We start from the raw sequence: 20,414 nt of genomic DNA, 5'->3' as shown, positions 1-20,414 counted from the left end.
CATTACACTCACCCATTCACGCACACATTCATACACCGGTGGCGGAGGAAACCATGCAAGGCACCAACCTACTCACCACAAGCAATTAGGGGTTCAGAGTCTTGCTCAAGGACTCTTCGACATTAACTCAGGGGGAGCCCGGATTCGAAATGGGAACCCTTCGGGAACCCTTCGTGCTCTAATAACGGTTTCTCTACCCCTGATCTATGCCGGGAGGGCTGTCTATTTATGCATTTATGAACATTAAAGGTGCTGTAAGTGATAGTGTTTATTAAACTAAGTGTTAAATAGCTCTATATTCCCATAGCAATCATTTCTAAATAATCAGGGTTTCCTAGTCTCTTAGTGAACTGAAAATGAATTTTAAGGTCGGGATACCAATTTAATTCAATCAGGAGAGAAAACGCATTCAGGATAAACAAGTGAAGAGGGAAGGAATGGGAAAACAAACCGTTGAACTGCACACGCTAACGTGAATGATCTTTGTAGGGTTCTCTCTCTCTCGCCTGACTGGAGAGATGGGGAGACCCATTTTACAATAAACTGTTTTAACAAGAAAAATATCACTTACAGCACGTTTGATTTTTGTATTCTGAATGTGACACTGAGCCATACGTGAACAGCATAATATAAAACATTAGAACTGTGGGATGGCAGGCCCATCTGCACTTGATGGTGAGAGGACATTGAGGGGGGAGGGTGACAGAGTGCACACGGTGTCATGTGCACGGAGCATGCACGCCGTAGTAGCGTGTTTTGCGGTACAGTACAGCCTGTCCCGCGCACTTCTGCTTCGCGTGTGCAATAGAGAGAGAGAGAAACAGAGAGAAGAGTGTGTTCCCAGCGCGTTATCGCGTTTCTATTCTTGGATTCCCAGTCAGCATCTGTCAGCAAGCAGAGTGACCACCGCCTCACCTTTTAATCCAACAGCAGTCAATACACACAGGAGGGGAGGGGAGGGTGCGGTGGAGGTAGGTAGGTGGGACTACTATATCATGATAGGATAAGGACGCAGGTACAGTCTGTTTAGAGCACTGTTTCCCAAACAGTGGGTCGGGACCCATTTGTGGTTCACAGGCCCATTTTTATAGGTCATGAGTAAACTTAATTTACTACAAAAAAGGTATACAGAAATTATTATTTCAAAACATAAAAATAAAATAGAAATGAAATACATCTAACATGTAGATGTAAGGAAGTTCAAGCATTTTTCCAGAGAATTTGAGAAATTACATTGAAAATAACAAGCTCACAACGTGTTGTGATGCGACGCGTTGTGAGTTTGTAGCTCTGCTATTTTCCCTAGTTTGGGTCCCGCGGAGACATCAAATTTCTCTTTTGCGTCTCGCACAAATGGTTTGGGAACCACTGGTTTAGAGGAGGAGTTCTGGCACGAGACCAAAAAGAGAAATTTGTCTCCGCAGGACACAAACATACATAAACAATACATAACAAATGAACCTCTTAAGCCCTGTTTCAATAGCCCATCATCTACAAGGTTTCACAAGTCTTTGAACTTTTTTGAATTTTTGTGAAAAATGAAAAAATGTATAGATAAAAATTATAATTATGTTGTTTTTTGTTTGTAGGAAAGGTAAAAAAAAAAAAAAAACTGGACATTTACTCGCGACCCATTAAAGCAGTTCTGCAATGCAAAATGTGTCATGGATCCATATGGATCCAACAGGGATTTTAGAGATAGAGAGCACACATTACGAGAGGGCAACCAGTGTTGTTTACCGGACAGGGAGAAGAGGGGGCGTGTGGAGGTGGGGAGTCATAGACCACCCATTGATCTCTGTCTAAGCTCTCATCGGGGGAACCAGCCTCAGCCCTGGACCCAAAGGTCAATTGTCATTAACGCTCCCTATCGCTCCCTTTTCTCTCTCCCCTCACTCCCTTTCTTCTCCTCCTCCTCCTCCTCAGGCCGGGGAGGAGTGAGGGGTTCTCTCTCTCTCTCTCTCTCTCTCTCTCTCTCTCTCTCTCTCTCTCTCTCTCTCTCTCTCTCTCTCTCTCTCTCTCTCTCTCTATGTATAGAGTGTCAGACAGAGACTAATGCATGTGTTTATCTCCCAGATATCAGCTCCAATATCCTGCCTTCGGAGCATGCACACCGCACGCACGCACGCACGCACGCACGCACACACACACACACACACACACACACACACACACACACACACACACACACACACACACACACACACACACACACACACACACGTTTTATTTTGCTATACTTGAGAGGACATTAACATTTTAGGATGGTGATTTTATTAATGCCATTTATTTTTGAAATTCTACAACCCTAAGAGCCAACAACCAATTCTCTTGTGAGGAGGAGCGGTGAAACACAATGTCTATTTCACAAATTCCACTACACTTGTGGGGACGGTTGGTAATACAAACACACGCACGCACGCACGCACACACATAAGCATGCACGCGAACACACACATGGGCGTAGAATCTCCACACGTTGCACGCAAACTCAAACATCCCCCTCGTAGAGAGAGTCAGCGGGTCTGGGTAATGGGTAATGGGGGATTCCATTAAGCGTCCTCTACTCAAGGACAGGGAGGGAGAGGAGAGGAGAGGAGGAGGAAGGGAGGAAAGAGGGAGAAAGGGAAGACGTGTGGTAAACAAGGGTTGAGTGGAAGGAGGGAGATGAAGGAAGAGAGCAAGGATCATTTTAGGGCTGCAGGCAGCTATCCATTATCTTAGTGATTACGGTATTACTTTTTCAATTAATCGAATAAATGTGAGGTGTGTGCAAAAATGTGGCACATTTTGTATCTATCAATGAATCAATGTGAATTCTTCTTCAATTGATTTTATGATCTTTAATTAACCACTTAAGCTATTATTTACTGTACACTTTGTCGTCTGTGTCATGAGAAAATAGCAGATCTATAAGCTCACACACGTTGCATTGCGACGTGTTGTGAACAAAACAATCTGCCATTTTCACTATTTGTTTATGTTGAAAGAGGGGAAACAAATATTATTCTAATCAATGAAATGGATTACTTTGTGTGTTGTACCCCTAAACCATTTTTACATCATATTAAATCAAAATCAAGTCCTTTCTCTGGAAAGGAAATCATTTCAATGTGCAAATTGTCCTCGGTGCATCAGTGTCACAATGCATTTGCTTTTAATTGTGTCTTGATTTAAGGTTGATGAAAGATTTTCTTTATCATATCACAGTAGCATTAAAAAACACAATAATGGCTAAATGTGACCTTCAGGGACTGATTGCATTATAGTAAACAAACTCCCTCTCCCTCTCTCTCTCTCTCTCTCTCTCTCTTTCTCTCTGTGTCTCTCGACCAGGAGGTGGAGTCTGTGTTTACGTTGCTGGCCACCGTGCTCCACGTTGGAGACCTGCGCTTCACGGCGCTGACGGACGGCGACACAGCCTTCCCCTCTGACCTGCAACTGCTGGAGCGAGGTCAGCACCCCTGTCACGTGACCAGGGTCCCTCCTTTATAACCCTCACAGCGGGGGCTGCGGGTGGGGCTGGTGGTGGTGGCGGGAGGGTGGGGTGGGATAGAGCAGTGGTTCTTAACCTGTGGGTCGGTTATTTTGGGGGGTCCCCAGATGATTAACTTAATGTGCAACATTGTTTTCTCACTCAACAGTAAACAAACCAACATTAAGTTTAAGGGTATAGAGCAGGGTTCCCCAATAGGTGGCCGCGGGGGGGTTTCTGTCTGGCCCCCACCAACCCCAGTCAAAAGAAGAAAAACAATTATATATACAGTATATCTTTTTCCCCCCCTTTTTTTGTTTTGTGCGATATGAAACGTAAGCTTACCATAATCACAGTAATCCTTAATCATTTTCAGTCATATTCAAGGGCTTTTGGAGAGAAATGAGACAGACTCCAGTCACTTTTAGAGCACTGCAGAGGGAAGGTTTGTGCCGAGGGAATAATGTTGGTATGAGAGCAGCAAAAACACTAGTACTGTATAGCTTAACTGTCGCTGGAGTAGTGGGAACGCCGCCGCCGCCGCCTCCCGCAATGTTGTGGCACTTGGTTTGGTACCTTAGACATAATTCGGCCCTTGGGGAAAACTAATTGGGGAACCCTGGTACAGTATACAGGGTAACTGCACATTTCTATAGTGACAATTTAAGGACTTTTTAATACCTCTAAAATGACAAATTAAACATTGGCCAAATATTAGATGCAGGAATTGTAGCCGATCTACATGCTCACAACTTCTATTTTCACAATAAAACCGTGTTACACAAAATGTGATGCCTCAACTCTTAGTGCTCGTCAGGGTGGGGTGGGGGGTCCCCAGATAAAATATGATTATTTTGGGGTGTCGTGGCCTGAAAAGGTTGAGAACCACTGGGATAGAGGGCTATGGGGTGGGGTGGGGGGCAGTAGTTAGTCGCCTGTTTGGTAAGCCCTTTTACTGGCTAAAGTGTAACCATGGTGCGCTCTCAACCGTGGTTGCTACACACAACACAAAATGCACTCGCGCTTCCACACAAACAGGGGCATCAATTGGGTATGGCAGGGGTATGCAGCTGCCATAACCTGGGTCCAGGGGGGAAAATAAAAGTTACTTTTAAATATAAATTCATGAATGTCTCTTTGTCTATCTGTGCTGGTTATTATGTTGTTAAATTACAGTAAAATAACTACAAATGCAAAATTTTACAAAATGGTCACTTTAACAAGGTATTATAATTATATTCTCCACACTTGTATTCTTCCCATCTTGACAAAATGGTATATTCCCAGGTTCCGCAGGTCAGCTGCACAGGTGCAATGCATTATTGTTAATCGTGGCACGTTTACTAACATGCCAAGTTTAGCTGCACTTGAACAACCGTTCCAGGCCGCCATAACCGGCCCAAGAAACCGTAGAAACGGGGGGAAAAAATTAAATGTACTTCTTAAAATAAATGTATCATGCCTGTTGCTAAGGTATGGCAACATGACTGGTGTCTTGCGCGCACGCGAAGGCGCGCGTGCAAGACACCAGTCATGTTGCCATACCTTAGCTTTTTTCTGAACTGACGCCACTGCACACAAAGCTGACACTTTTCTGGAGGGAGGCCAGCGTGTTGTTCTCTCTCTTCTCTCTCGGAACCCTCACACGCGCACTTTCTCATTATGCAACCCACCGCACATGTGTTTCCGCGACCTCTGACCCGCAGCGAGGCGGTAAACAAATGACATCAGCTGCTGAGGGGGGAGGAGGAGAGGGGGGGGGGGGGGGGGGGCAGAGTGGGCTGCCGTTGTCAGGGAGAGATGTGACGTCATGGCTAGTGATGTCAACATGAAGCCAGGGACTGGGAAAGTTCCTGACTGTCACCCCATAACGGGACGTCTGTTTATGGAGTGGTGTTCCCAAGCTCCGGGGATGACTAACCACTCACTGCCTGCACCCAGGGGCGTCACAAGGGAGGGGGGGGGGGGACTGAGTTACTTGGGCCCAAGGTGGAGGAGCCTGGAATTATTTTATACTTTAGCTATTGAAAAATAGCAGATCTACAAGCTCACAGCGCGCGCTGCGAGCTTGTCGATCTGCTATTTTTGAAAAGTCTTGAAAATGTGTGCACATCTTTGAATAGGCCTATATGTATTTATTTATTTTAAGCGAACATTTGTAACTCAAATTTTGCTTCTGGGGGGGTCCCTGGAACCAACTAAATATTTTGAGATGGGGGTCCGTGGCCTAATACATATCATTTTGGGGGTCCTTCACATGAATAAGTTTCAGCACCACTGACATAAAAATATAGGTTTTGCTGTGAGCTTGTATATCTGCTATTTTTCAATAGTTAAAGTACCCAGGGCCCAGAATTTGATGCGACACCCCTGCCTGCTCCGCTGATTGATTCCACAGTGACGAGTTGTAGCGCTGCTGGACTCATCGTCCTGGCAGAGCGCTGGTGTCATTGTCCGGCAGAGTGAATCACGCAGGGGAGCAGGGGGTGTTATCACCACTGATTATCAGTGTGATTCTCCGCAAGTTTCCTAAGGATTGTATTGACGCCATTCGCAACGCCGCCACAATATTCAACCTGTGTAGTCACTCTTGTGTGTCTCTCTCTCTCTTTCTCTCTTTCTCTCTCTGTCTCTCTCTCTGTGTTTCTCTCTCTCTGCAGTGGCTGGAATGTTGCAGGTGTGTTCCGATGACCTTAGCTCCGCCCTAACCTCTGATCTTCAGTATTTTAAAGGTAACCTTTTACAGGCCTTGTCCCTCTACACATGAGATTTGAAACGTTACCCATACTTAACAAATAATTGTATCACAGCTACTGTATTATAATATTTAAAAAAGAATGTTAAGTAAAGGTCTGGAATTAATAATGTACTTGAGTAAAAGTACGAAAGTATTGGCATCAAAATATACTTAAAGATCGGCTATTTTCAAATCGCGTTGTAAAATAAGCGGTTAATGTGTGTTTTATAATATTATAATGTATATCTGCAAAGTAACTACTGTACTACCACTGTTTGTAGCCTATGTCGGCGCTCCAATGATCACAATCAGCATTGTTTGTGGTTGGGAAGCCAGTGATTGAGGGGTCTAGTCACAGCACTAGCGCACTAGCGACCCCTGCTGGCTGAGCTGTTCTGCAGGGAGGGGATCCGGAGGAAATACCCTCCTGAACCTCTGCATGCATTATGCTGTCCTGGTGAAAATGTACTGTATCTGTGTATATGGTAAAGGTTATGTCGTACTACCCGACATCCCCGGCTCTGTCCTGTACCTTGCTTTGTATCAGGTGATGCAATCACGCGGCGCCACACGGTGGAGATGTCGGAGCAGTACAGAGACCAGCTGGCCAAAGCCCTCTACGGACGCCTGTTCAGCTATCTGGTCAACAGCATCAATGAGTACCTACAGGGACAGGACGACACCATTGGGTATGCCTCTGTGTGTGTGTGTGTGTGTGTGTGTGTGTGTGTGTGTGTGTGTGTGTGTGTGTGTGTGTGTGTGTGTGTGTGTGTGTGTGTGTGTGTGTGTGTGTGTGTGTGTGTGTGTGTGTGTGTGTGCGTGCGTGCGTGCGTGCGTGCGTGCGTGCGTGCGTGCGTGCGTGCGTGCGTGCGTGCAGGCACGTGCACACATAGACATCAAAGGGGGCTTGAGCCCCTGCCCTTTTATCCGCCTGTAAAAAGTGCATGCAGTTTTTTCTTTGGTGAAAGAAATGCAAATGCCCTCTTTCCATGCCATACCTGAAGGCAGCGTTCAAGAGAGTTGCCTTGTCCAAACTCTCCTGATCTTGAATGCAGCATCATATGTTGAAAGAATTGCCCTCTCTGTGTAGAAATCAAGCATCGAAAATAGCCGACCTCCAAGCTCTCAATTTTCTCCAAAAGGCCCCTTTAGAAATGTCAGCCCCTGCCTCTCTAACATTCTCTGCACGTCCCTGTGTGTATGTGTGTGCGCGTGCGCATGTGTGTGTGTGAACACGCGTGTGAATATGTTTTTTGTGCCAGTAGATGTTTTTCAGCTCAATTGCATTTCCTTGAAAGTCTGGAGTGCCGATAACAGCAGTAGTTATCAGAAGTCTTACCAGTGTAGTATATCTGTCATCACGATGTGGCAACACTTTCAGCTCTGTGGGAGAGACAACAGTAAATAATGACAGCCATAACACATAGTTTAGAACTGTGGTTTGGAATGGCTTACGTTGCATCATGGAAAGAACACATACACTGAATGTTGACGTCGTTGTCAGGCTCAAACCTTGTATCTACATTTTTAAACTTTTGATGTTAAAAAAATATGTAAGCGCTTCTTTTTTCCATTTCTTGAAAAGTTATCGTTTTAGACATAATATACAAGGTTTCCAACCAACCATGACAATATGGAAAGTATTGAGTGATGAGTTCATACACACAAAACATGACGTGTGCACACAACACACAAACACACACGCACGCACACACGCACGCACGCACGCACGCACGCACGCACGCACGCACGCACGCACGCACGCACGCACGCACACACACACACACACACACACACACACACACACACACACACACACACACACAAAGCTCACACAGGTGGAGGTCAGTGGATCCTTGGTCTTGTTGTTGATGTCGATGAGTCTTATCGCACGCAGATAAGCAGAGCTCTAACTTCAGGAATGTGTTTGTGTTTTTTTCCCCCTGTGTATGCATGAACCACAGAATGCAATAAATGCCTCTGTGGACGCACGCCCTTTACCGCTCGCACCCCATTCAAAGTAAGATAAGATAGCATGAACTCGGAAGTACAACGTACCGTAGGTGTCATAGCAGCAACAGTTGTGAGAAAGAAACCCAGCAAAGGTAAAAGTGAAGAGTCAAGAACCAAAACAAAACATTATTTAAAATAAGGGGTTTTCCAGGATAGTGTCCAGCTTCCATCTCGTACTCCTCTTCCACCTAACCCCCTCCAGATTATCCAGTTTGACTCCCTCAACAGCTTGTTTTGTTTGTTGGAATCCCTACTTGTCAGCATACTGTGGCAAAGAAGTACGGCACTGGCTACCACAGATTGGTACAACATCCCCAGCATGCTGTTGCACACGTTAAAGCAGTGGTTCTCAACCTTTTCAGGCCGTGACCCCCAAAACATTCATATTTGAACTGGGGACCCCCCCCCCCCCCCCCCCCCAACCACCCTGACGAGCACTAAGAGTTGAGGCATTACATTTTGTATAACACAGTTCTATTGTGAAAATAGCAGATCTACGTGCTCACGATGCCTCACGTTGCGAGGCGTTGTGAGCATGTAGATCGGCTATTTTCACAATTTCTGCCTCTAATATTTGACAATTTGGCCAATGTTTAATTTGTCATTTTATAGGTATTAAAAATACCTTAATTCGTCACTTTAGAAACGTGCAGATACCCTAGTCTAACTTTATGTTGGTTTGTTTACTGTTGAGTAAGAAAACAATGTTGCACAAGTCAATCATCACGGGACCCCCCCCAAAATAATTTGGGGTCCCAACCCACAGGTTGAGAACCACTGCATTAAAGGACCTGAGCATCTTCAGGAAGAACAGCTAGCTCTGTCTCCTCTTGTAGAGGGCCTCAGACTCAGAGATATCCGTCCAGTCCAGGTTGTTGTTGCACACAGGCAAACGAGACCTTGAATTGAAACATTTACCCGAATGTTTAGGTAAATTATTAAGTTATAATGGGATACATACTGCAGACTTGTTAAAGGTTACATAATAGTCCAACAATAGTCTGCTTATATCAGGTTACAGGGTTTTTTAGCTATACATGTTTGTGTCTGTCTGTCTGTCTCTCTGTTTGTCTGTCTGTGAGGATGCGTGTGCTTCTGTTATCCTGTAAACCTTTTGATTCCCTTCCAGTGACCCTGCCTTTGAGATCGGCATCCTGGACATCTTTGGATTTGAAGAATTCCAGAGGAACGGATTTGAGCAGGTGCGGGAACAGTTGCCGCCTGATTTATACGCTGGTATTGCATGCAGGAAATACCCAATACAATCCAAAATGTTGCAGCTCGATCTTGTAGATCAGCTATTTTTGGAGCGGTGAAAGCGCTCCCAATAGACAGGTATGTCCGTGGGTATGTGGGTGGCTGGCTGGGTGGCTGGGTGGCTGGCCCTGTCCGTAGCCTGGCAATACCTTGAGTGGCCACACACAACACACTAGTTAAAGGAGGGGCGCTGTTTTGTGCAGGCCAGGCACAGTGCACACTCACCACTCACTCACAGGCACAGTTTACACTCACTCACTCACTCACATAGGGTACAGCTGCTCAAATTCACCGCTCCACTTCGAACCGAGGTTTGATTTTTCTTGTTCCAAAAAATGTCTCTGCTCTTTTCACATACAACAAAAAGTACATAGAGCTTAAATTATCCCATGTAGATTTGAACCACTTTAACCATGATGCTTAACTATTAAAAATAGCAGATATACCGGTACAAGCTTGGTGCCGCACTGCAAGCTTGTACTGTAGATCTGCTATTTTTGAAAAATTGACAATTGTGCAGTCTTTGAATAGTTTTGACCCGATTCTATAAATGTCTTCTAAATCAGTGGTTCTCAAAGGACCCCCAGAATTACATGTATTTGGCCTCGGACCCCCATCTCAAAATATGTTGTTCCAGGGACCAACAGAAGCAAATATTTGAGTTTAAAAAGATAATTATATTCAAAGACTATCACAGCTTCTCTTATATTATGAAAAAGAAAGAAAAGGACAAAACGCCCTAGAGAGCAACAAGGCCGTCATCCTGTGCCATTGAAATGTTTTGCAGATGAGTGTGCGTGGCTATGTGAGGCCATCACCACCAGAAACACAATCAAGCTGTTAAAGAGTGTAGGAGTCTTCGCCCCGCATCTCGTCTGGCCTTAACATTCTTGTGTGTAATTGTAATGAATGAAGTGAGGTGTGGAACGGCTCGCTGTGGCGTGATGTCGCCCTGTCCTCGGATAAACCCTCTGCTGGCACAATGGCCGTCTCTGTGCCACCAGCTAGAGCCATCCCAACATTGGGTCCAGATCCATTTTTTGGGTCGAGAACCCATTTCTATGGGTTGCGAGTAAAATATCCACTTTTATCCCACCCCCCCAACAAAAAAAACAACAACATTTTTAAACGTTTTAGAAAAAAATATATAAATACAAAATGTCATAAAATGTAATGTAAAAAAAGAACATATTAGTGAAAATGGTATTGTATGTGTGTGAGCGAATGAGTGATGTTTGTCCATTTCCAGCGTGCCAGTGATTTGTGGCGGTGTGTGATTATATTGTTTGAACTCTTCATAGCAGAGGGTACATTATGTTCAACTCTGTGTTGCTCCTTTGCTACGGGCCATAAATCTGCCACACGCTGACCAAACCCACGCCACTGTGTGTGTGTGTGCGTGCGCGCATGCCCATATGCGATCTGTGGGTGTAAATCAAGGAGATAAGTGCTTACTCCAACTGCTCGCAGCTTACCTACGCTCCCCCTGAGACATCCAAGGCTCTTCTCAGCTCTTATTAGTGTGCATGCATGTGTGCGCGGCTGCGTGCGCGCACGCTTTCTTGCGCGTGTCTTCGCCTTCCGTGTCTGGCGTGACGGCAAGATGTCACTTGGCTTTGTTCTTGACCAGGATGTTCTCTAATCCCAGCAGAAAGGAGGGAATCGAGTGACCTTTCCTCTCAAGGTCGCATAGAAAGTGCAACTGAAAGCAGTGGAGGGGAAAGGGGAGGGCAGGGGTCTCTCTGAAGGGAAAGGCATTGCGCAATTAGCTTAACTCATGGGTATGGCCGCGAAGTGATCAGAAAATGTCTCTTAATCCTTCCATACTCCTTTGCACTCCTCTCTCACCTGCAAGTTCTTCATCTCTGAGAGCTGCCTGTTAATGACAACCTGCTGTAATCACCCTCATTACACACTGGAGGGGAAGGGATGGGCTGAGCGCCAGATAAACAAACACCATGATCACTTACAGTAGAGGTGGTGACAAACAAGCGCTCCTGCTCTGACATGCTAATACGCACGCACGCACGCACGCACGCACACACACACACACACACACACACAAGCACACTGTACACAAGCAGCGTGATCAGGGGTCATTAGCGTAGCCCAGTCTTGTTAATTAGAGCTGTGTTTGCTGGGAGTGTTGTACCTGCTCAGCGCTTTCTTAATGAGCTAACTCAATCAACCACCTGCTGGGACTATGGCTTTTTAATGGACTAGACAAGCTAGGAGGCAGAGAATAGGCAGAAAGGATAGCTCCACCTCCGACCACGCGGCAGAAAAACATGGCTCTAAATCAGTGTCTAAGAAAGTGGGTCAAGGAACTTCTGATGTGGTCCGGTGACCATGACTGATCAGCTTGGAATCTTGTCAAAGCCATGTAATGTGTAGTCTTGTATCGTTGTGCAGGTTTTTATGGGCTTCGAGTCTCTGAAAAGCACCTTGCCCACGATCAGTCCTAAATTATGGCACGATTTAACTTTCTTCTGAAATGTCTTTTTACGTGGATCACAGACTTTATATTAAAGTTTTTTCTTTAGAACCGTTGAAGAACACTTCTTAATTTTCATTCTATTCTATTCTATTCTATTCTATTCTATTCTATTCTATTGTCCCTGTTGCCCAGCCTGGTTGCCTCAACGTTGGCATTGTACATTTCTGCAAACCACAGATATGTTGAATGTTGACGTTTCTCAGCCAAAAATACATTGCATATCAACATTTCCAGATGCTGGAAATATCTGTCTTTATTTTCTTTTTCTTTTCTTTTTTCAATGTTGACCCTGGAAGCTGAGCTCCCAGATTTCCTATGCATTTGTGCAAATGGCAAATAAAAGGGGAAGGCTTGTGGGTCCTGGAAAGGGACCACAAGCCTTCCATTACTGTGTACACAACAATGGCCTGCGGTGTCCCTGTAAACACCCCTCATAATATTGGGGTCAACTCTATTACATGAGTTGGGTGTTGAGTAATGCCCCATTTAATTCATTGTTGACGTGTCACAGCTGTTTGCAGGACATCTTTGTGTGTGTGTGTGTGTGTGTGTGTGTGTGTGTGTGTGTGTGTGTGTGTGTGTGTGTGTGTGTGTGTGTGTGTGTGTGTGTGTGTGTGTGTGTGTGTGTGTGTGTGTGTGTGTGTGTACGCGTGCACTTTGAAGACATATAGCCATGTGTCTCTGAGGTGCCACGCTTCCCGTGCTTCCAACTGTGTATTTATGGGGCGATGTGGGCATTAAAGTGTGTGTTTGTGTGTGCGTGTGCGCGTGCGTGCCTGCGTGCGCGCATATGTGCGTGCGTGCATGTTTGTGTCTCCATGCTGGCTTGTGGTGGACATTTCTGGCCAAATTCAAAGATGAGAAGACATTAAGACAATAATATTACCAGAAACACATAAAGAGCTAGCCCTGAATGACCATAACAGGTCTGTAACTAACACAGAGTGTACAAATAAAAGGTTTCATTTGTACTCCCATAACACTCTCAGAGTTATGGGAGTCCTTGCAAATAAAACATTCGAGAACCACTAGCGCTAGTCGGACTCCTAACGTGCCCTTGTGTCATAATAGTAAATCAGTGTCATACATATCCTGAAGAAAAACCTGGAGAATAACAGATCTACAAGCTCGCATCGCGAGGCGTTGTGAGCTTGTAGATCGGCTATTTTCAAATAGCCTATGGTATAAAATAGGGCTAAAGTGTTTTATAATATTATAATTTATACCTGAAAAGTAACTAGTAAATAAAATCTTCAAACAAATGTAGGGGAGTAAAAGTACAATATTTGGATCTGACATGTAGTGGAGTAGGAGTAGAAGTAAAAGTATTGGAAATGGTAAGTACTCAAGTAAAGTACAAATACCTCAAAACTGTACTTAAGTACATTACTTAAGTAAATGCACTTAGTTACTTTACACCATGGGTCTTCAACAGGGGGTCCGGGACCCCTAGGGGGTCCTCAGAGTTACTACAGGGGGTCCCCCAAATCTTTGAGTGATAGAGAGTTTTTTCTCCTTTTTTATATTAATCACTTGAACCCTAGTGTCCATATTCTGAGAACATTAGCCAAAAATAGCAGATCTACAAGCTCACAACGCCTCGCGCTGCGAGGCGTTGTGATCTTGTAGATCGGCTATTTTCGGCAAAGAGCTTTGGTGTAGAGGGGAAAAAGAGCAGACTATGTACAGAGTGAAAGGTCAAGTTTATGAAGTCTTGTTCAAGTAGTTAAATATCTGAAAACACAAATTGACACGAATCCAAAATACACTGATGATTGTGCTGTCAAACGATGGAACTACCGGTATATGGAATTTATGATACGGTTGTGGGGGGTCCCTGCTTTATCTCTCTCTCTCCACTAAGGGGTCCTTGGCCTGAAAACGTTGAAGACCCCTGCTTTTACACCATTGAACGACGGTGTGTAAAAGAGAGAACATAGAATGATTGTGTGTGCGGTCCTTGCAGCTGTGCGTGAACATGACCAACGAGCGCGTGAGGCAGTACGTGTCAGAGGTGCTGTTCCAGCAGGAGCAGCAGGAGTGTCTGCAGGAGGGCGTCGCCATGGAGACGCTGCGCTCCCCCGGCAACCAGCCAGCCGTCCTGGACTTCTTCCTACAGGTAACAACGCTACAGTGTGCCTGTCGGTTCACACCGGCCCACTCTGCTTCTTTCTGAGTGGGCAAGAGACGCCGTCAAAATGTGCTTCAAGCGGGGGCACGGTGGCGCATTCAGTAGTGCTGTCGCCTGGCCAGCCGGGGCACCTGATGGAGGGGAAAGGAACTGGTTGGAATAACGTGTTCCTTCCACGCGCTACGTCCAAACCAGGGAAATCTCCACTGTCAGGTGAAAAGAAGCAACTTGGACTCCTCATGCATAGAAGGAAGCATGAGGTCAGTCCGTTGTCTCCCCAGGCGCCGCAGACAGAGGGAGAGCAGAGCCCAGGATTACAAAGGCAATTGGCACTGGGTGAAAAAATGGGTTACAAAATTGTGGGATAAAAAAAATTAAAACAAAGTAGCGCTGTAGCCTCACATCTAGAAGGTCCTGGGTTCGATTCCCGCCGGGGACGCCGTGGGCGTTGGGGGCGAAGAAGCAACTTGGACACCTCATGCATAGAGGGAAGCGTGAGGTCAGTCCGTTGTCTCCCCAGGTTGGCAGTGGGAGTGTTATGCCCAGTATTACATTAGATAATTGACACCGGGTGAAAAATTACAAAATCGTGGGATAAAAAAATTGAATTTTAAAATGTACTTGAAGTACCAAAAGTAAGAGTACAAAGATTTAGAAAATAGCAGATCTACAAACTTGTAGATCGTCTATTTTCAAATAGCCTATGAATAACATTGTAATTAATATGTGTGTTAGTATGTGTGTTTTATTGTGACCGTATAATTTATATCCGCCAAGTGGCTAGCAACTAAAGTTTTCAAATAAATGTAGTGGAGTGAAAGTACAATATTTGGATTCGAGAAGCAGTGGAATAGAAGTAAGAGTAAATACCTCACAATTTTGCTTAAGTACAATACTTGCTGCGATGGGCGGTCCTTAGGTTGCATACATGTACGTCCAGGAGGCTACTTGAGTCATAAATACTCATTGTCAAATGTTATCCAACTGAACTTCAAGTGAAAGTGTTCAAAAGTTTGCCAAAATTACAAAGTACATTTTCTTTGTCTGTGTTGATGTTTTAGACATTTTCCAAAACGATTTCACAGTGTAGCTCGTCACTCTGGCTTAACGCTTCGATATGTCACAGGGGCCGCCGGGTACAGCCGGTTCAGCACACGCACTCGTGTTCCCTGTGATCTCGGGCAGTTCCATGTGAATTTGTCCAAAACAAAGAAGCCTCTCTCCGTGCAAGAAACAACATTACCTTTACAAGATAGAAGATGCTGTGACGTGACGTGAAGAGGTTTCAGTTCAACAGCTGTACCAATGTACCATACTGACAACACACAAAATGAATGGAATGTGTTTCTCTTAACCAGTTTCACCCTGGCATCTCTCACATTTCTTTTAATTATTTCACTAACTAAAAAAAAAAAGAAAAAAGAAATAACCAATCTACAAGCTCACAACGCATTGGATTGCAATGCGTTGTGAGCTTGTAGAATAGCCAGAGTATAAAATCAGGCTTAAAGGGGAAGACCACCCATTTTCAATATTGAAATATGTCATTAATATACCTTAGAGGAGTTGTGTGGAAATAGAAAAAAAGTGACCCCCCTTCTGTGTTGCCTAGAACTGGAGAATTGATTTTGGGGTTTAAGTACAATGTGTGATGTCATCAAGTTGTACTTTACAATACAAACCCCAAAATCAATCCTTCAGTTCTAGGCAACACAGAAGGGGGGGAACTTTTTTTACTATTTCCACACAACTCCTCTAAGGTATATTAATGACTCAGTTCAATATTGAAAATGGGTGGTCTTCCCCTTTAAGTGGTTAAGTATAGCATGTCAGTTCTGTTCACGATGGATTTGCTGTAAATTAGTTTAGAAAATATAATATAAGTTTTTCAAATTCCCCTGTCTTGTGTTTGTCTGAAACCTAGTGACATAAATTTCCAACCAGCCTTAAGTTGATGCAGCAATAAACATCAATAAAATAAAAATAAAAGCACCCTTATCGTCACTCTCGGGCAGAAAGTAAAGCCCTACTTCATCATACAAGGCTGTCACACAAAACAAGTGAAAATAGCAGATCTACAAGCACGCAACGCCTTGTGACGCGTGGCACTGTGTGCTTGTAGATCGGCTATTTTAAAACTTTTTTTAAAAGGATAAATACAAGACGAAAGGTTTTGGACTTGCAAGGTTTCCACCCCGACAACGACGTTGTACTCAAATCATATCGAGGACAACTGGTAAGTAGGATTGACATGAACTGTCTCTTCCATGTTTCTCTCCCCCGCTTGTCCAGAAGCCTCAGGGCCTGCTATGTGTGGTGGACGAGGAGAGTCAGAGCCTGCGTCCGGCAGAGCAGACCATGTACAAGAGGCTGTCTGCCCAGCTGGACTCCACCCTGACCCACGGCCTCTCCCTCAGCACCAAGGACGGCAACGGCAACCCCCCGCCCAAAGACCAGGGGCCGGCCTTCACCGTCAGCCACTACGCTGGACAGGTTTGTCTGGAACCGCAGTGTTTATGAGAAAAGGCTCTGAGAATGATTAATACCTGTTTGTTTTATGCTTCCGGTCAGAGCTGAATGAACCCATTAAAACCGGGAAAGCGTCTTGTGTCAATTTCGGTTTTATAGCGTTGGCTGTAAAAGAATATAGCAGATATACAAGCTCACGGCGCGTCACTTCGTGCCAAGCTGCAAGCTTGTATTATCATTTTTTTTTTACATTTTAGATTTTTTTTATTGTATTATTATTATTATTATTATTATTTTTTTTTTTTTTTTTTTTTCATTTTCCAAAAAAATACAAAAAATAATAAAAGAAAAAGGTTATTGAAAAAACACGGCCTGCTCACGTATTAGGAGGTCGGGCGTTTTTGATGAATCTATCATGGTTCAAATTTAGTTATAAGTTACAATGGGTTTGTATAGGAAGGGGGCATGTCTGATAACATTAACATCAAATATCTAAATACTGAATCAATCAACTTAAAAACTGTCTGGGGTGTTCCCAAAAGCCTTATTAGATGATAAAATGACCAAAAGGTATAGTAATTCACTTGTTACCAGGGTATTACTGTACAATAGCTGTCTTCTTAAACATACCAGTGCTGAGTCATCATACATCCCACAAGAATACACCTAATCAACACATATTTCAGCCTGTCAGGAGAGAACACACATTTATCAGCCGTGTTCCAGTTCCAATTTTGTCTGCTAATTCATTGGTGTTATCATTTCCAATTGCACTTGTTTAATCTGTATCTCGACTGAGTTCTCTATCCTGATTGGATGAAATTGGCATCCCGTCCTTGAAAATAAATTTTCTGTTTGATAAAGAGTTGGAGAGACATGGAGACTCCTGTTACTGAACAAACACTCTATAGCAATGAGTACTATCCGGAAAGAGCTATTTAACACTTATTTTAGCCAAAGAAAATAAATGACCCTACTGATGGGGCTGTATTATAAAGAAGTCTGAGGAAGTGCATTAAATAAAATCCCCTAAAAGGAAGCTAGTTGGCGCGTGGATCTTTCTGCCTAGTTTACTATTTTTATTGATCCAGCATCCATTGTAATCTTTTCTTATTCTCAGTGATATTAGAAGCCTTGATTTTGCCTTATGCATTCACACAGTCGACTATTTATGGCCAGCATTCCTTCCTGCATTTGGCGGCCGTCGGCTGCAACTGTGTTGCTTTTAGCTTGTATAACATGTTTATATTCTTCATATTTGTTTAATATGATGCATTAGCCTGGCATGGCCAAACAAATATCACTGCGCAGGGCATTTTTTTGTTTTTGCAACGGCAGATTTGTCTGGTTCCCAGGCTAATGATGCATTGCTCTTAATTCGTAAAGTACGCTGCTCTGCTGCAAGTGATTTTGTCCATGTTTGAGATTGTTCATTTTCTGCAAACTCTGTTTCCTTTACTGTACGAGTAGTGCTGATCTGAGCACTACATCACGTGAAGCTTGTCCAATCAGATCAAAATGTTACGTTTGTGACGCCCTCTGGCCGATCAACTTTGGATGTTACATGAATGCACATGCATTTATCCAGTACCACCACCCCCCCAAAACTGGAGCTACCCCGAAAGCTACAATGTATTTTGAAAATGTATGAGTTAAATGGCAGTCAACAAACTATGTACCCAAGCTGTGACAGATCCTTGGAATTCTGGATGTACGGCACAATGGATAGCACGATGGATAGAATGACTTGTTTCTGTTCAATTCCTCATTGTCCTTGTGTTCCTTTCACTGCTAATCAAGATGGCTGCTATGGAACATTTAATAATGTTCACATGAAAAGAAGCATGTTTATAACGCACGACAGGTCAAGCCGGTGTGCGTTTCCATGAGTTAGATTCTTTGCATTCTATACTGCCGTGTTGCACATTCTAGCGTTTTGAGTTAGCCGATTTCCAAATCGGTAAAACTAATACTCCTTGGCTATCTTTGCTGTAATAAAATGTATTACTGCAACACACAAGGACGCGTCCACTCTATCCTGTACATACAGATATACCCCAGCAAGCACGGTCAGGACCTGGACCAATCAGTGACGTCTCCATTGGGGCCAGATCAAGTCAAACCATGACCAGTCAGATCTGGCCTAGAATATCACCTGATTTCAACCAACATAAATCCTGCCCACGAAAAAGGACATCCTTGATTAATCAGAGAGGGTCCGATCGAGGCCTGATAAATATCATTACTAGTCAGATATGTCCCAGAATACAACCTTACATGCTCATATTTCAACTAACATTACAAACAATAACAATAATCCTATAGTGCATATGACATCCTGGTAATGACGGCAAGACCATCCCCATATGAGCTATGATCTGGCCTAGTTCTGAACGTCACCAGAGTCACTGGAGGACGTTATCATAACGTCATCATGACGTCATTTGGCTTGCAGGGACAGGTCAGCATGAACACCCTTTTTTATGGTTATGTTATGTTATGTTTGTTTGTTTTTGTCACACACTATGCAAAACAACATGTTTTCTGTTTTCATGCTAGGTTTCATATGACCTCACGGGATCACTCACAAGAAACAAGGACTTGCTCCCTCATAACCTCCTGTTGGCTATGAAGTGTAAGTACAAAACCCAGTATTCACATACTCAGAACACATACGCAGTACACAGATTAGACATGCTGCTAACGTAACCACACAGACACAGACAAGTCTGTGTTTCCTTTAGTTCTCTTCTGAAGTAAACGTACGTGTGTGTGTGTGTGTGTGTGTGTGTGTGCGTGTGTGCGTGCGTGCGTGCGTGCGTGCGTGCACTTGTATTACCAGACTTGTAAGCTCAAATATCCACCTCAAGTATAGTAGACTCATATTATAATATAATACTATAATATTGTCTTGGTCCTCACTTGACAAATGTTATGGATTTATGGTAATCCAATTTTCTGGGCTCTTATGCCTCAATTTAAAGGCCTGTCCATACTGTATCCACCAAACTTTTCGTCGGAAAGGTCCGGTTCGACTAGAAAATTACGTCACTTGCATCTTCTGAAAAGCATTGCCCCGAATTAGAGTTTGGAAAGCTGCACATTGAAAAGTACATTGAAACTTTTTCTCTGACAAAAAGTTCAGTGGTCAGAGACAGTATGGACAGGCCTTTAAGTTAAGGCATAAGAGCTGGTACTTAAGACAATCAAAATAGAGCCCTCTGTGTCAGTCAGTCCTTGTCCGTTATATGCCCACATATGGAGATACCTTATGTCATCGATATTAAGCCCATATCTTGGAATGCCCTTATATGAACTTACTGGGCTCTATTTTGATTGTCTTAAGTACCAGCTCTTATGCCTTAACTTAAAGGCCTGTCCATACTGTCTCCGAACACCGGCTTTTTGTGGGAGAGTTCCGACTTTCCGACGTGCAGCTTTCCGAACTCTAATTCGGGGTAATGCTTTTCAGAAGATGCGAGTGATGTCATTTTGTAATTGAACCGGACCTTTCCGACGAAGAATTCGGAGGTCAGAGACGGTATGGACAGGCATTTAAGTTAAGGCATAAGAGCTGGTACTTGAGACAATCATAATAGAGCCCACTGTGTCCGATTCATGTGGTCTATGACGTCAGACATCTATGATGTTGGTCAACTCTATATTTGGGAAAGGTTTAATTTTGGCATTTTACCATTCAAGTCAATGGAGAAAAAATAAATTTAAATATATATAACGCAGCTTGCAAAATGCAAGCACACGATTCCCGATGAAGTGCGGCGAAATAAAGTTTATCCGGAAAAAATGGAAAGATGGATGGATGGAAGAAATCCAT

The 20,414-nt window shown here is 43.9% G+C and overlaps 1 protein-coding gene across 1 annotated transcript in view; it reads left to right on the top strand.

Moving 5' to 3' along the window:
- Positions 1–20,414, top strand: part of myo16 (myosin XVI) — a gene marked incomplete at both ends in the record, with an annotated part of 134,473 nt that overhangs the window by 69,782 nt on the left and 44,277 nt on the right. The window contains 7 exons of the mRNA XM_080753066.1: positions 3,337–3,454; positions 6,136–6,207; positions 6,760–6,901; positions 9,355–9,427; positions 13,946–14,098; positions 16,403–16,603; positions 19,139–19,214. Coding sequence (XP_080609192.1) covers positions 3,337–3,454; positions 6,136–6,207; positions 6,760–6,901; positions 9,355–9,427; positions 13,946–14,098; positions 16,403–16,603; positions 19,139–19,214 — 835 coding nt within the window. The remainder of the gene's footprint in view (positions 1–3,336; positions 3,455–6,135; positions 6,208–6,759; positions 6,902–9,354; positions 9,428–13,945; positions 14,099–16,402; positions 16,604–19,138; positions 19,215–20,414) is intronic.

This window comes from Nannobrachium achirus (genome assembly GCF_963921795.1).
Source record: "Nannobrachium achirus genome assembly, chromosome: 22".
Taxonomy (NCBI): Eukaryota; Metazoa; Chordata; class Actinopteri; order Myctophiformes; family Myctophidae; genus Nannobrachium; species Nannobrachium achirus.
Note: the sequence above shows the minus strand (reverse complement) of the source record. Positions and strands in the feature narration are given on the sequence as shown.